This window comes from Phocoena phocoena, chromosome X (assembly GCF_963924675.1).
Source record: "Phocoena phocoena chromosome X, mPhoPho1.1, whole genome shotgun sequence".
NCBI classification, from domain to species: Eukaryota; Metazoa; Chordata; class Mammalia; order Artiodactyla; family Phocoenidae; genus Phocoena; species Phocoena phocoena.
In genome coordinates, this window is record NC_089240.1 from 85,571,938 (window position 1) to 85,584,453 (window position 12,516).

General features: G+C 47.0%; 2 protein-coding genes across 3 annotated transcripts; one reads left to right on the forward strand and one right to left on the reverse strand.

The window, feature by feature from the left end:
• Window positions 1-425: 425 nt before the first annotated feature.
• Window positions 426-2,304, reverse strand: LOC136142906 (protein ARMCX6-like). Its single transcript, XM_065901210.1, has one exon. It carries the CDS (start codon window positions 1,928-1,930, stop codon window positions 1,034-1,036), a length of 897 nt encoding a protein of 298 aa, XP_065757282.1. The 5' UTR covers window positions 1,931-2,304; the 3' UTR covers window positions 426-1,033.
• A 6,322-nt stretch (window positions 2,305-8,626) lies between these two features.
• Window positions 8,627-12,029, forward strand: ARMCX3 (armadillo repeat containing X-linked 3). 2 transcript variants are annotated; one of them, XM_065901013.1, is made up of 5 exons: window positions 8,641-8,775; window positions 9,301-9,380; window positions 9,686-9,746; window positions 10,024-10,094; window positions 10,361-12,029. In XM_065901013.1, exon 5 carries the CDS (start codon window positions 10,510-10,512, stop codon window positions 11,647-11,649), a length of 1,140 nt encoding a protein of 379 aa, XP_065757085.1. In that variant the 5' UTR covers window positions 8,641-8,775; window positions 9,301-9,380; window positions 9,686-9,746; window positions 10,024-10,094; window positions 10,361-10,509; the 3' UTR covers window positions 11,650-12,029. The 2 variants fall into 2 exon arrangements, with proteins under 2 accessions (XP_065757084.1, XP_065757085.1); XM_065901012.1 differs by lacking the exon at window positions 10,024-10,094 and having other exon boundaries at window positions 8,627-8,775.
• The last annotated feature ends 487 nt before the right edge of the window (window positions 12,030-12,516 follow it).

Consider the following 12,516-nt stretch of genomic DNA (forward strand, 5'->3'; position numbering starts at 1 on the left):
ACTGTGCACTAACTTGTGCAGGGATGGGTTGCCCTGTGGCCCCCGAGGATGTGTAGACAAAACCTCAAGCATACTGACCTTCCTCTCGAAGAGGCCAGCAGGCGAGGAAAGACAACTTCATCGAGGGAAGGATTCCTCTGCATCAGGCACTGTGCTGCCTGCTTCACAGGTGCTGTCTCCTTTAGTCCTCCCAACAGTCCTTCTTAATTCCACCCTCCACCCCATTCCCCTGCCCCCGCCCCGCCCCCAGCCCCTTCTGGAAGCTTATCCTGAACCCTGCAGCCCATCTCTTCCACTGCCTCCTGTGGGCACTGCTAGGCGGACATTCTTCAGGAGCAAACGCCCCAGTTAGTTAGCACTGATCATGTATTTTGGGCTTCCTCTTCACGCAGACTATGAACTCAAAGACAAGTACCATGTTCTCGTTTTTGCCAGCTAAAGCACACAGCTTTATTGGTGATACATAAAAATGCAGACTTGGTGGATGAGGCTGAGTCAGTACAACTCATAGAAGGGGAGTGTACATTTTTTGCTGAATAGGTTTACCATCCATAGGCTCGTGAAGAAAAGAGAGTAAATGAAAAAGAATTCAACCTACGCAGCAACCAATGCATTTTCGGCACAAGCTCCCATATAGGTCTGGTCTCCACAAGACGGTCCAGCTTAGACAGGGAGACCACCACAGGCAAGGCATCCCTTGTCAGGCTAGAAAATGTTGTCCTTTCACCACACAGCTGAAATGATCCCTTTACCACAGGAAGAAGGCCGCAAGGGAGCAATTTACAATGCGCACTGCCTGCAGACTGCAAAACCAAGAGGTTACTCAAAGCTCTGTGGGAACCCCTGCCTGGCCAACAAGAGAGTGGTCCTGGATTTAGCAAGTGTAACTTTCACCCAGAGATATGGCTATTGGCTAAGGCTGGATCTTCAATAGCACCCACTGCAGAGTCTTTGATTGAGAACACAAGTGTGTGGTTCACTGATCGGGTTTTGGTTCGGGGTGGATCAGTCCCATCCTGTTGGAGGGGGCCATTTAAGAGGCCGGGATTTCTGGGAGAAGCTGTCTGTTTGCGTTCCTGATAAAGAGGGACAGGAAGGACAGCAACATCTGGGCTCCCAGCAACTCCCCTGCCAAGACTGGCTTTTCAGACAAACCCATCAAGGGTTTCACAACGTGCCCCTCAGCACATTCACTTCCCTCTGGTATCAAAGGAAACTTCAAGTCTGAAACGGACTTGGCAAGCATGTTATTAATAACTGTCATGATTATTAACAAATTTAATCCGGCCTGCTGCAGAAATGAGTTGCAGCAAAGTGACACAGTCTCCCGACACACTTCGTTGATGTACATCTTAATCTGGCCCTGATTTTCAACACTGGCTTTCAAGTTATCCAGGGCACAGAAAGCCTCAACAGCAGGGTCGGGAATAGGGATCGTGTTTCCAGCAATGGAGAGGCTGGCCAAATGACTATCGATATCGTGGCTAAATGAAAAACCAGTGTCCCTGGGCTGAGTTAACAACACTTTTCCCTGAATGAAAGGGCACTTGGAGAGGCCAAGAACACAACTGAAATTTTTAAAGCTTTGAGCACTCCAAGTATTTTTACGTTCATAAGGGAATGGGCGCTGTTTTACCGGATGTGTTCGGTTGGCCTTGCCCCCACCTGAAGGCCTGTCCTCGGTGCCACCAGGGGCCCCAGGTTCATTCCAATCCCCATCCTCACTCCAGGGCCGAGCCATAGTTGTGAAATCAAACCAAATCTCGGGCTCCTCCTCATCAAGCTCCTGTTCATCATCCCATTCCTCTTCCTCCTCCTCCAACTTCTCACTGTCATCTCTTCCTATGGTTAGTTTGTAAACGCAGTAGCAGGCACCTGCCCCAATCATCAGTCCTGCTGCCATCCAACCCACTTCCCGAGCCCGGCCCATGCTCAGGTCCGTGCCAGCCTGGGGGCAGGACAGGAGAGGGCCTTGCTCCACCTGAATGAAGAGTGTTCTTAAGGCTCCACCTGAATGATGGTGGAGGGGAGACGTCTTCAGTCTATATCCCAGGCTCCTGAGGCTCTCTTGTGATGAATCTATGGGTAAAAAATAATATTAGGACTTTGGGCTGTGCCTGGATTTTTGCCTCACCAGGCAGACAGAGTGGAGTTTGAGTTCTGGTTGAGAGAGGTGGATTATTTGGCAACTATTTCTTTGTTCTTTTCTGTCATCCTCTGTCTACCCTCAGGACCGACCATTTCTCTTCCAGGGCCTACAGAGAAGGGCAGGAGGTGGGGCTGGGCTGTGACAGCCAGGAGGGTGACAGGTGAGGCTAACCCTCAGGTAGTCTCCTCCACCACACCCCCACCCCCAAAGACTCAGAGGCAGTCTCTCCCACCAACCTCTACCAAAGTCAGGTAAATTCCTTCTCCTTCTCTTGTCTTCTGTGGTCAGTGCGCCTTCCACAGTGATTGACGGACAGACAGTCTGGCAGAAGGACAGATGGAAAGACAGCCGCCTTTGGGGAAGTGAAAGTGTAGTGGATGGATCAGTATTGAGAACACAGGTCCCAGTACCCGCTTTTCTGAATTTCCAGCCTTTGAGTTTAAAATATTTCTCACACCCTCCTGACTTTCCTAACGCGGGCTTCCCCGCCCCACCCCCCTTGGCGTCCGCCATTTCCCCAGCAAAGGCCGCCACACCCCTTTCCCTGCACTGAAATGGGAGGGGGTGTGGAGAAAGAAGGGGCCGGGAGGGGGCGACTCGGACCCGGCCCGCACCGATCCCAGCACCCCCTCTGCGCCATCCCCACCGCCACCCCCACCCAGGGGCCAGGGCTCATCCCACCTTCACACCGACCTGCACGGTCCCAAGGCACTTTGGTCCTTCGCTCGCCGCGACTTTCCCCAGCGACCTACTGGCCAACAGATCTACAAACCTGCAGACAGACGGGGGACCGAGGGGACGGAGTGCTTGGTGGACGGAGCAGCACTCGGGACACGAGTGCCCTGATTGTGGAACCTTTCTTTCCTCGGAGTCTCTGTACCAGCCATTCACTCCCCTCACCCGCCGCCCGAAGTCCGCCAGTTCTCTCTACTAAAATGGGCATGGGGGGGGGGCGGCGGTATTTAGAAAGTAGGCGAGAAGGGGACACAGCCCCCATCGGCCCGAACGTGGATCCGTGGCGCTCTTGGCCTTCTCCCATCCCATCTCCCTCCAAGCAGAGCCCACGCTCATACCGATCTGCACGGTCCGGGGCTACTTTCCTTCTTCCCTCACACGCCTGCAGTGTGACAGGGGGCTGGTACCCAGACGGAGGCGACTAGCAGTACTTCTGCTCTAGGCAGCTCTTGGTCACGTGACGACCACGTCACCAGTGAGCTCTGGCCCCCAATTTCCACTCCCACAAGCAGTGCGGCAGGCGCCAGCCTGCCCCGTACCTCCCCCCATCACACTGGGCCCTGTCACTCTTTTCCTCTGTAACAATACCAGAAACCAGAAGTGACCATGGCTCTCTGGTGTTTGCCTTTGCCTTTCTCTAATTACAGGAAGGGGCAGCATCTTTTCCTGGGTCTATCATTACTTATACTTCTTTTTGGGGAAATGTCTTATCCTTTCCTTGGCTCTGAAGCTCCTGTCCTCTCTTTCTTAATTTTTACCCTTTCCCACAACCAGTCTCTGCACCAAAATTAAGCGGAGGGGCGGGGAAGAAAAGCCCAAGTAGCAGTGAGATTTTTGTTAGTATTTTTAATATATTTATGTTCGCTTTCGTCGGCCCTTCCTTTTTTTATTGATTCAAGCTACACTATTTTGTAATCAGAAAATACAAATATATATATATATGTATATATAACAAGATTTCCTAGTTAATAAGGAGGCCTCATCGATTTAAGCTAATTTATACCGCACTGAAAATATTTTCTTCTGACTGCACAGGAAATAGCAGCTTTCAAGCAGTATATTAAAATTTAAAAACATATCATTACAAACAAAGCCAGTGTGCTTTCAATATGATTTATAAATTGATGGATAAAATGAATCTATAGTGAAGTGGTCAGTGCTTTAATTGTGACCAGTTTAGTTAAGTGAACCACTATCCCTTCTTCCTGGCTGAACTCCTGGTGTTAGGCGTCACACGATTGAGATCATCAGAGGGGACTGCTGGATGGCTTTCATTCTGGCTTCAAAGGACAGACTTTCTGCAGACCCCAAATTTAGATGAATCTTACAAATTAGTAACTTCACAGATGAGCTTGCTTTTCATTCAAATGTCTTTATTTAAATCTATTCTGAAGTTTCATGGTGTAACCCATAAATCATCCAGAAATTAGAGGATTCCCTGCTATCCCATTGATGAAAATGAGACTTGGTAGATGGAATTTTCATTTCATCATTACACTGGAGAAATATCTCTGGTATCTGTCATTCGTGCACTGTATGTCCCCCTAGCAGCGGCTAGTGTCCAGCATTTTCCAGTGGAAATAGTAGTTAGAGTCTGTGGGTGACTGTAAATCACTGCGACAACCCTTGAGATCCGTCATTTTTCTCTCACAAAAGGCACGGTTTACAGGATCCCAAGCAGTCGCCAGGGAAAGAGTCCTTTCCACTCCCTGCCTTCTGTTACAATTTTACAAGCCCCTCAGAATAATCCCAGAACTCAGGGACAAAGTATGCAGAACTTAGTCCCCAGACATTCAGCTGTCCCCGGTGGGGAGTCATACTCTAAATATAGTCCCTTCAGGCAGCCTCTTTCTTAGAACGCTGAAATCTGACACCCCAGCAGGAAGCTCCCTGTGTGAGGGGCCCCAGTGTGGGGGAGGCCCTTTCAGGAGGTGAGCCAGGAAGCCCAGAGTGCCTTGCTGGTGAAAATTCAGAAGTCAAGAGCATGTCACAGCTTTCTGGTCTTCCTCAAACTTTTATAGACCAAACAAACCAGTATTACAGCTCATCTCTCTAAACCCCTACCTCATTTGTTTTGCCATCATCTCCTTACACCATTCTTTTCATTGCCCTTTATTTGCTTCTCCGAGGCAAGCGAATTCTATTTATGAAACCTTACTAACAGAACTCGCAGATTCAACTGTTTTCATTCAATCTTTGGCTGCTAAGAACTTATATAAGTGGCTTTTATTTATTTTGAATATATACATTAGAAAGAACTAAGGAGTATGTAAAGCTTAAAAGAGGCAGGTGCTTCAGTGTCATTGACGTGGCTTTCCAATAAGAACTTTCTCACAACTCAGCCAGCCTTCAAGGACAAAAGCTCCACTCTTACCGCTCCTCATTAGTAAAAAATATCTCTCCCCTTTGGTATATTTTTCAGTTATTCCACTGTATAACCCCTGACCATCATTCTCTCAGGCTGTCAGACCTTTTCTGTTTGGATCCACTCCCTCTCTTAAACTTCCTAAACCCCATGGGAATGATAACACTTTCAGTTCTCTTACTTTGTAATTTTGATCCACAATTCCTACCAAGGAAACTGGAGACTAGCATTTTTTAAAAAATATTTTATTTATTTATTTTTGGCTGCGTTGGGTCTTCATTGCTGCACGCGGGCTTTCTCTAGTTGCGGCGAGTGGGGGCCACTCTTCCTTGCGGTGCGCAGGCTTCTCACTGCGGTGGCTTCTCTTATTGCAGAACACGGGCTCTAGGTGCGGGGGCTTCAGTAGTTGTGGCTCGTGGGCTCTAGAGCGCAGGCTCAGTAGTTGTGGCGCCCAGGCTTAGTTGCTCCACGGCATGTGGGATCTTCCCAGACCAGGGCTAGACCCTTATCCCCTGCACTGACAGGCGGATTCTTAACCACTGCGCCACCAGGGAAGCCCGAGACTAGCATTTAAAATCTACTTTTCTCTCCGTTATAAATCCACCAACAAATATTTATTTAAGGACATGCTATTTGCCTGACATAATATTTCAACAGCAAAAATGGAAAATCCTTAAGCAGTTCTTCAGACAAGCCTTCAAAAGACTATGTGAAGCCACTGCCAAAAAGAACCTTTTGGCTTAAATCAGTATATGGTCACATGTGATGTGTGATTTATAAAGTATCCAAAAACAGAAAAGGATCAGCAGATGGTAACACTAATGGAATTTTGGAGGGTGAAAAAAATAAATTATAGAAGATTGTTATCTTAAAAAGCTATATTACCTTTTGTATTGTGTTATTTGTTTTTGTGTTGTGTGTTAGTTAATTTTGTTTAATTGCAAGCAACAGAAAGCAAACCTGTTTAATTTAAACGAATGTTGAAGACCAGCATCAGCTCTGAGGTGTCTAGGTAGAAGGAATTGATATATGGTCTTTTCAGGATGCCATACTTCCACTGATTTTTGGTTTTCTATCTCTGCTCAAGGTTTAAATTTCAGTAAGAGAGTATTGAGTTGGTCTGTTTTGGGCACAATGCCCACCCTTTTGCTGGGGAAAATGACAGGGCATGTAAAATGTAAAATGCACTTCCTTTCTTTTCCCAGAGAGAAATGTAAACTGTTTCAGATGTTATTGTTGATTTGCAGGAGCCCTTTAACTACTTTGGATACGAATCCTTTGTTCAGCTGTAACTGAGGTGCTGGGGGCCTATTTGCCACAGCATGCTTTAGTTTTCACTTTCACATTAAGTGAACGTTATAGAGGTACAATTCTGAAATGGTGACGCACAAGGCTGTCTTCTAAGCTAAAGCTACTTGGCTTCCCTGACAAGATTGTAGACAAGGTTGCATCTACAGTTCAGTCTTTTCCTCATCCCTTCATGATCAATACCTGATTTTGTCTGTACGATGAGAGCAGATGCCTCTGTCAAGGAAAGACTCCCATTCATAGAGACATATATAAATCTATATCTGAATGCCCAAACCCATGGATCTTTGCATTCTCTCCATGTAAGAAGGCCACAAGGGAAGCAAAGTCTCACAAAGGAATGACAACTGAAAAATTTATCCTGAGAAATACAACCTTCAGGGGTACTAGAGGTTTCTGTCAGTTTTACCAGCTCATTCTCTCCCTGTTGGCAAGCTACTCCTTGGGAAGCCACAACCTCAGAAGGTTGTGTGGTGAGCCTGAACTCAGAGCAAGGGCATTGGTGCATGTTAAGAAGTGTCTCTCAGCTAAGAAACTTGAAGTACACTTATGCATCACGGGGATGGCTCTGCCAAAGAAAGCTATTTTTTCCATTCATCTTCGCCAAGACTCCCTCTCCTCCAGACAGTGCTTGGGTGGGAACTATCAACACTTTCCTCTGACTCTCCTTTTCATATATTCCTGTGCTTAAATAAGCCCCCTTGCTGCACATGATCTTTCTCCAAATACAGAATCATATAGTTGATTTGGTTTCTGCTTACTAAATTTCAGTCATATCCTGTTCACCTTAAACGTACAGTGTTGTATATCAATTATATCTCATAAAACTGGAAGAAAAAAAAATTTTAGTCATATCCTAGTACTGTCTTCCAGAAGTTACATCGATATGTATTTCCCTGGAGTTTTGCCTGTTCCCAAACTTCCCAGACTCTTGATTTACTCCCATATGGTCTGTGGATCTTAAAATTTATACTCAGATAATAAACTTATATCTTAAATATTAGGGCATATCCCACTGTAGACCCCGTGTTCTGACATTATTTTATTTTTCCCACTCTTAAATAGTTTTCTCATTGCTGACAGGTGAATCATTGAGTTCATCAAAGCAGTCAGTGAAAAGTTTTCACACTAATTGCTAGATTCCGAGTTCAGCAAATTTTGTCTTGGTCTCAGTGTTCCTCTAACACCTATTTCATTTAAAGATGATACTATTTGTATATTTTGTAATGTTCTTTGTCTGCCACTCACTTTGTCAGTGTGCGTGCCCCTCTATCTAACAGACATCCACGACATAGTTGTGATTTCTTCTCAACCTTTTCTGTGTCACTGGCTTCTGAGGTCTCCGTGCCTCTTCCTTGCTAACTGATGGGAGTAAAAGTCTACTGTTTAGAAGACTGGCCTAGTCAGAAGATTTATGTATCCTCAGACACACTGATGAGCTCATTCAGGATTGTGTTATGTGCTGGGCCCCAGAAGACATTAAGATTGCTTTGAGTGAAGTGTGTAACACTCCCTCCAAGTGAGAAAATGTGGGACTTTTGGAGGCCATCACCCAACATCACTCTCCAACTCCCACTCTTTTTTTTTCTCAAATGAAAATAGCTTTACAGCAATTCTTTTCTCATAAAAAGAATGTAGGCTGGGGGTGGGAGAGGGCAGAACTGAAAGAACAAAAAAGCATTAAGAAAGAAAAAACCACACTCACTCCAGGTCTCCTTTTCTGATAGCTTTTTCTTTTCAGATCTGGGACTAGATTTCAGAGGAAACGGTAGACATTTGTAGCTGGAAGGTGGGGAGGTGGAAGGAGAGGTTGCTGCCCCAGGAGCCTAGGGAAGGAAGAGGCAATTTTTCAAAAAGTACAAGTGGCCAGTAACCCCAGGGGAAGATGCTGTCCCTTTCTGGTAATCAGAGGAAGGCAAACACAACTACAGGGAGATGGGATTAGCAAAGAAGAAAGAGTAACAAGGCCTGATATGGGGGAGGGAATGGAGGGGGGCGGGCCCTCTTCTGCCGCACTGCTGGTGGGAGGGGAAATTGGGGACCCGAGTTGGTGGATGACGTAGCTCTCACGTGACCAAGAGCTGACGTGTGCAGAAGTCCTTCTTGTTCTGGTCGTTGTTCCCGTCTGAGTACCAGCTCCCCATTGCCCTGAGGGCGAGCGGGCCTGCAGCAGAGGCAAGAAGGAGGAGGAGAAGGAAATTGTCCCGGATCCCTGCAGGTCAGTGCCTGGGAGATTCCAGAAGGTGGGGGTGGCCGAGGGCGCAGGGCGGAGACCGTCGCGAGTCCTGGGGCGCCTCCATCGTCTCTCGCACTTGCCGCCGGCTTTCCAAGACATCTGTCCCGCCCGCAGCCCATTTCGTTGCTGCGAAATGGTGAGCAGCGGGGTGTTTGGGGAGGAGCTCAGAGATTGGGAGGTGGGAATCTGGTGGAACCGAGGCCATAATCTGGAAAGGGAGCTGCGGCCTGGGTGTTTGCCCCCAGTACTCCAGGACAGTGCCGGCGGGGAAAGGCTGGACATGGGGAGGCGGGGGTGCAACGTGATGTGTCAGCAGAACCCCGAGAGGGGTTATAGGGGTGGGAAACCTTTGACAACCAGGCCTCCGAATTAGGAAAGAGTTTTCTGTTCTGGGGACCGGTCCGTCCACCAAGCACTCGGTAGCGGCTGTTTCCAGTTTTTCTGTGACTGTGTCTTCCTGACCATGGCTCTGTGTTTTGTGGGTCCGAGCCTCTCCCGGGTTGCCAGTCTTTCCGTAGGTTGCGGCACTACGCCAGGCTAGAGAAGAGGAAGGAAATTAACCCCGATCGGTGAAGGTCGATTTGAGGGTAAGACCAAATGGGGACCCTAACCGGGGCGGTGGTGGGGGTGGGGAGAAACCAGAGATGGCAATAATCTAGGTTGGATTTGAGTCTGAGTGTGTTTCTTGCACTCCCGGGACTGTGGCGAAATGGCGTGCGATGTGTGTGTGTGTGTGTGTGTGTGTGCGCGTGTGTGTGCGAGCGCGCGCGCGTGTGTCGCGGGGGGTGGGGTGGGGGAGAATGACAGAAGGGAAACCTATCAGATAGTTTGTTCATAATCCTCTTCTCTCAACAGCATTTAGTCCCCACGTTTTCGATCTGTCATCCTGCAGGTCTGCTGTAGCAGGTGGCACCACTTGAAAAGAGGGAGGAAGTTTCCTCAGATCAGTAGAGGTCGGTGTGGGCGTGGGGGCTGCTTGGAATGAGGGAGGGGTTGGAAATCGCCCGCGGTTGGACAGGCTCACCCAATCCTACCTTATTTCCCTAACATCCCTCCCATTTCAGGCTAGGGAAGGGGCAGGCACATGCATGTTTTGGATGGCATAGAGAGGTTTTTTTTTTTTTTTTTTTTTTTTAAATCTGACAACCTAGATAGGTGAATCAGGAAAGCAAGGAATGAACAGTCAATCCATCAAGGCTTCAGTTCCCACTGGCTCTGGTCTCTCTGCAGATTGCAAGGGTTGTTGGGTGTGGCACACCTCCAGGGGAAGGAAGAAGGGGCAAACTGCCTGTCTGAAGGAGGTTAGTGCAAGGTGCCACTCCCTGGGAACACCCGAGGTTGGGGTGGCTGAGGGCCCAGCAGACTATGGGCTCCGTTGCCTTTATCTAGGCTTGGGGAGGGGGTGGACTGCGGCGGGTAGGGGGAGAGTGAAATGAGGAAAGAATTTGTTAACAATCTACATTTCCTGCCAAGAACTCATTTACTTATCCCTCTGTGCAACTCTCTGCATGGGACAACACAAGGAGAAGAGAAACTCAAACCCCTTTTCCTTCCTCCACCCCCTAAGGTCCGTCTCCAGAATCAGCTGTTGTGGCCTTGAAGAGGCTGAAGACAATCATCCTCCGAAGGCCTGCACCCAGGCCAGGCCCATAGCCCTCCTCCCCCAGCCTGTGACTACTCTGTTCCTTGGTCCCTGATATCGTCAGGGACGATTGCATGGGCTACGCCAGGAAAGTAGGCTGGGTGACCGCAGGACTGGTGATTGGGGCTGGCGCCTGCTATTGCATTTATAGACTGACCAGGGGAAGAAAACAGAACAAAGAGAAAATGGCTGAGGGCGGGTCTGGCGACATGGATGATGTTGGGGACTGTCCTGGGGCCAGGTACAATGACTGGTCTGATGATGATGATGACAACAGTGAGAACAAAGGTATAGTATGGTACCCACCTTGGGCCCGGATTGGGACTGAGGCTGGGACCAGAGCTAGGGCCAGGGCAAGGGCCAGGGCTACCCGGGCTCGTCGGGCCGTGCAGAAAAGGGCTTCCCCCAATTCAGATGATACTATTTTGTCCCCTCAAGAGTTGCAAAAAGTTCTTTGCTTGGTTGAGATGTCTGAAAAGCCTTATATTCTCGAAGCAGCTTTAATTGCCCTGGGTAACAATGCTGCTTACGCATTTAACAGAGATATTATTCGTGATCTGGGTGGTCTCCCGATTGTTGCAAAGATTCTCAATACTCGGGATCCCATAGTTAAGGAAAAGGCTTTAATTGTCCTAAATAACTTGAGTGTGAATGCTGAAAATCAGCGCAGGCTTAAGATATACATGAATCAAGTGTGTGATGACACAATCACTTCTCGCTTGAACTCATCTGTGCAGCTGGCAGGACTAAGATTGCTTACGAACATGACTGTTACTAATGAGTATCAGCACATGCTTGCTAATTCCATTTCAGACTTTTTTCGTTTATTTTCAGCAGGAAATGAAGAAACCAAATTTCAGGTTTTGAAACTCCTTTTGAATTTGGCTGAAAATCCAGCCATGACTAGAGAACTGCTCAGGGCCCAAGTACCATCTTCACTGGGTTCCCTCTTTAATAAGAAGGAGAACAAAGAGGTGATTCTTAAACTTCTGGTCATATTTGAGAACATAAATGACAATTTTAAATGGGAGGAAAATGAACCTACTCAGAATCAATTCAGCGAAGTTTCACTTTTTTTCTTTTTAAAAGAATTTCAAGTGTGTGCTGATAAGATTCTGGGGATAGAAAGCCATCATGATTTTTTGGTGAAAGTAAAAGTTGGAAAATTCATGGCCAAACTGGCTGAGCATATGTTCCCAAAGAGCCAGGAATAACTTCTTGATTTTGTAGTTTAGAAGCAACACACATTGTAAACTACTCCTTTTCTCCACCTTGTTTATATGGTAAAGGAATCCTTTCAGCTGCCAATTTTGAGTAATGAATATCATACTGTATCATCAACGCTGATATTTATCTGAGTTGGTCTTCAGGTCTAAGCTGGATGAATGAATATCACTACCTGTTCTGAAAACAAGTTTGTTGCTTTTTATCTCACTGCCTAGATTGAAATATTTTTACTATTTCTTCTGCATAAGTGACAGTGAACCAATTCGTCATAAATAAGCTCCCTCCTGTCATGGGCATTGACTTAATTTGTATATCATCAATAAAGTTGTGTGCTAATGCTGGAAAAAAAAGAAAGAAGAAAAAGAAACCATCCTTGTCTTTTGGTTTATAATCTAGTTGGAGAGATAAGAAACATACAAACAAAAAGATAACAACATCTCAAGCATATATTCATCGTCAAATATGTGCGTTCAGAGCACAGAGGAAGCAAACGTTTCTGTGGGATACAATAGTCAGCTACAGATTTATGGAGGAAGTGGCCATTTAAAATGAGTCCTCTATGGGATAGGTAGTTAGGGCATTCCGTATGATGGGAGTGACGGGGGACTGGTGTGAGAAAGGCATGGAGGTAGGAAGTCTTCCTATGACAGTAAGGGGGAGACTAGTCTGCTTAGAGTGGAGAGTGTAAGGATGGGAAGTAAATAAATTTGGAAAACTGGCTGAAGCCAGTTTGTGGAGAACTGTTTGAATATTATCCCACTGAACGCTGAGAGCCAGTAAATAATTTTGACTAGAAAGAATAATTGGAATTCATATAAAAGTTCCTCTCTCACCCACTGTGCAGTGTGCTTGAG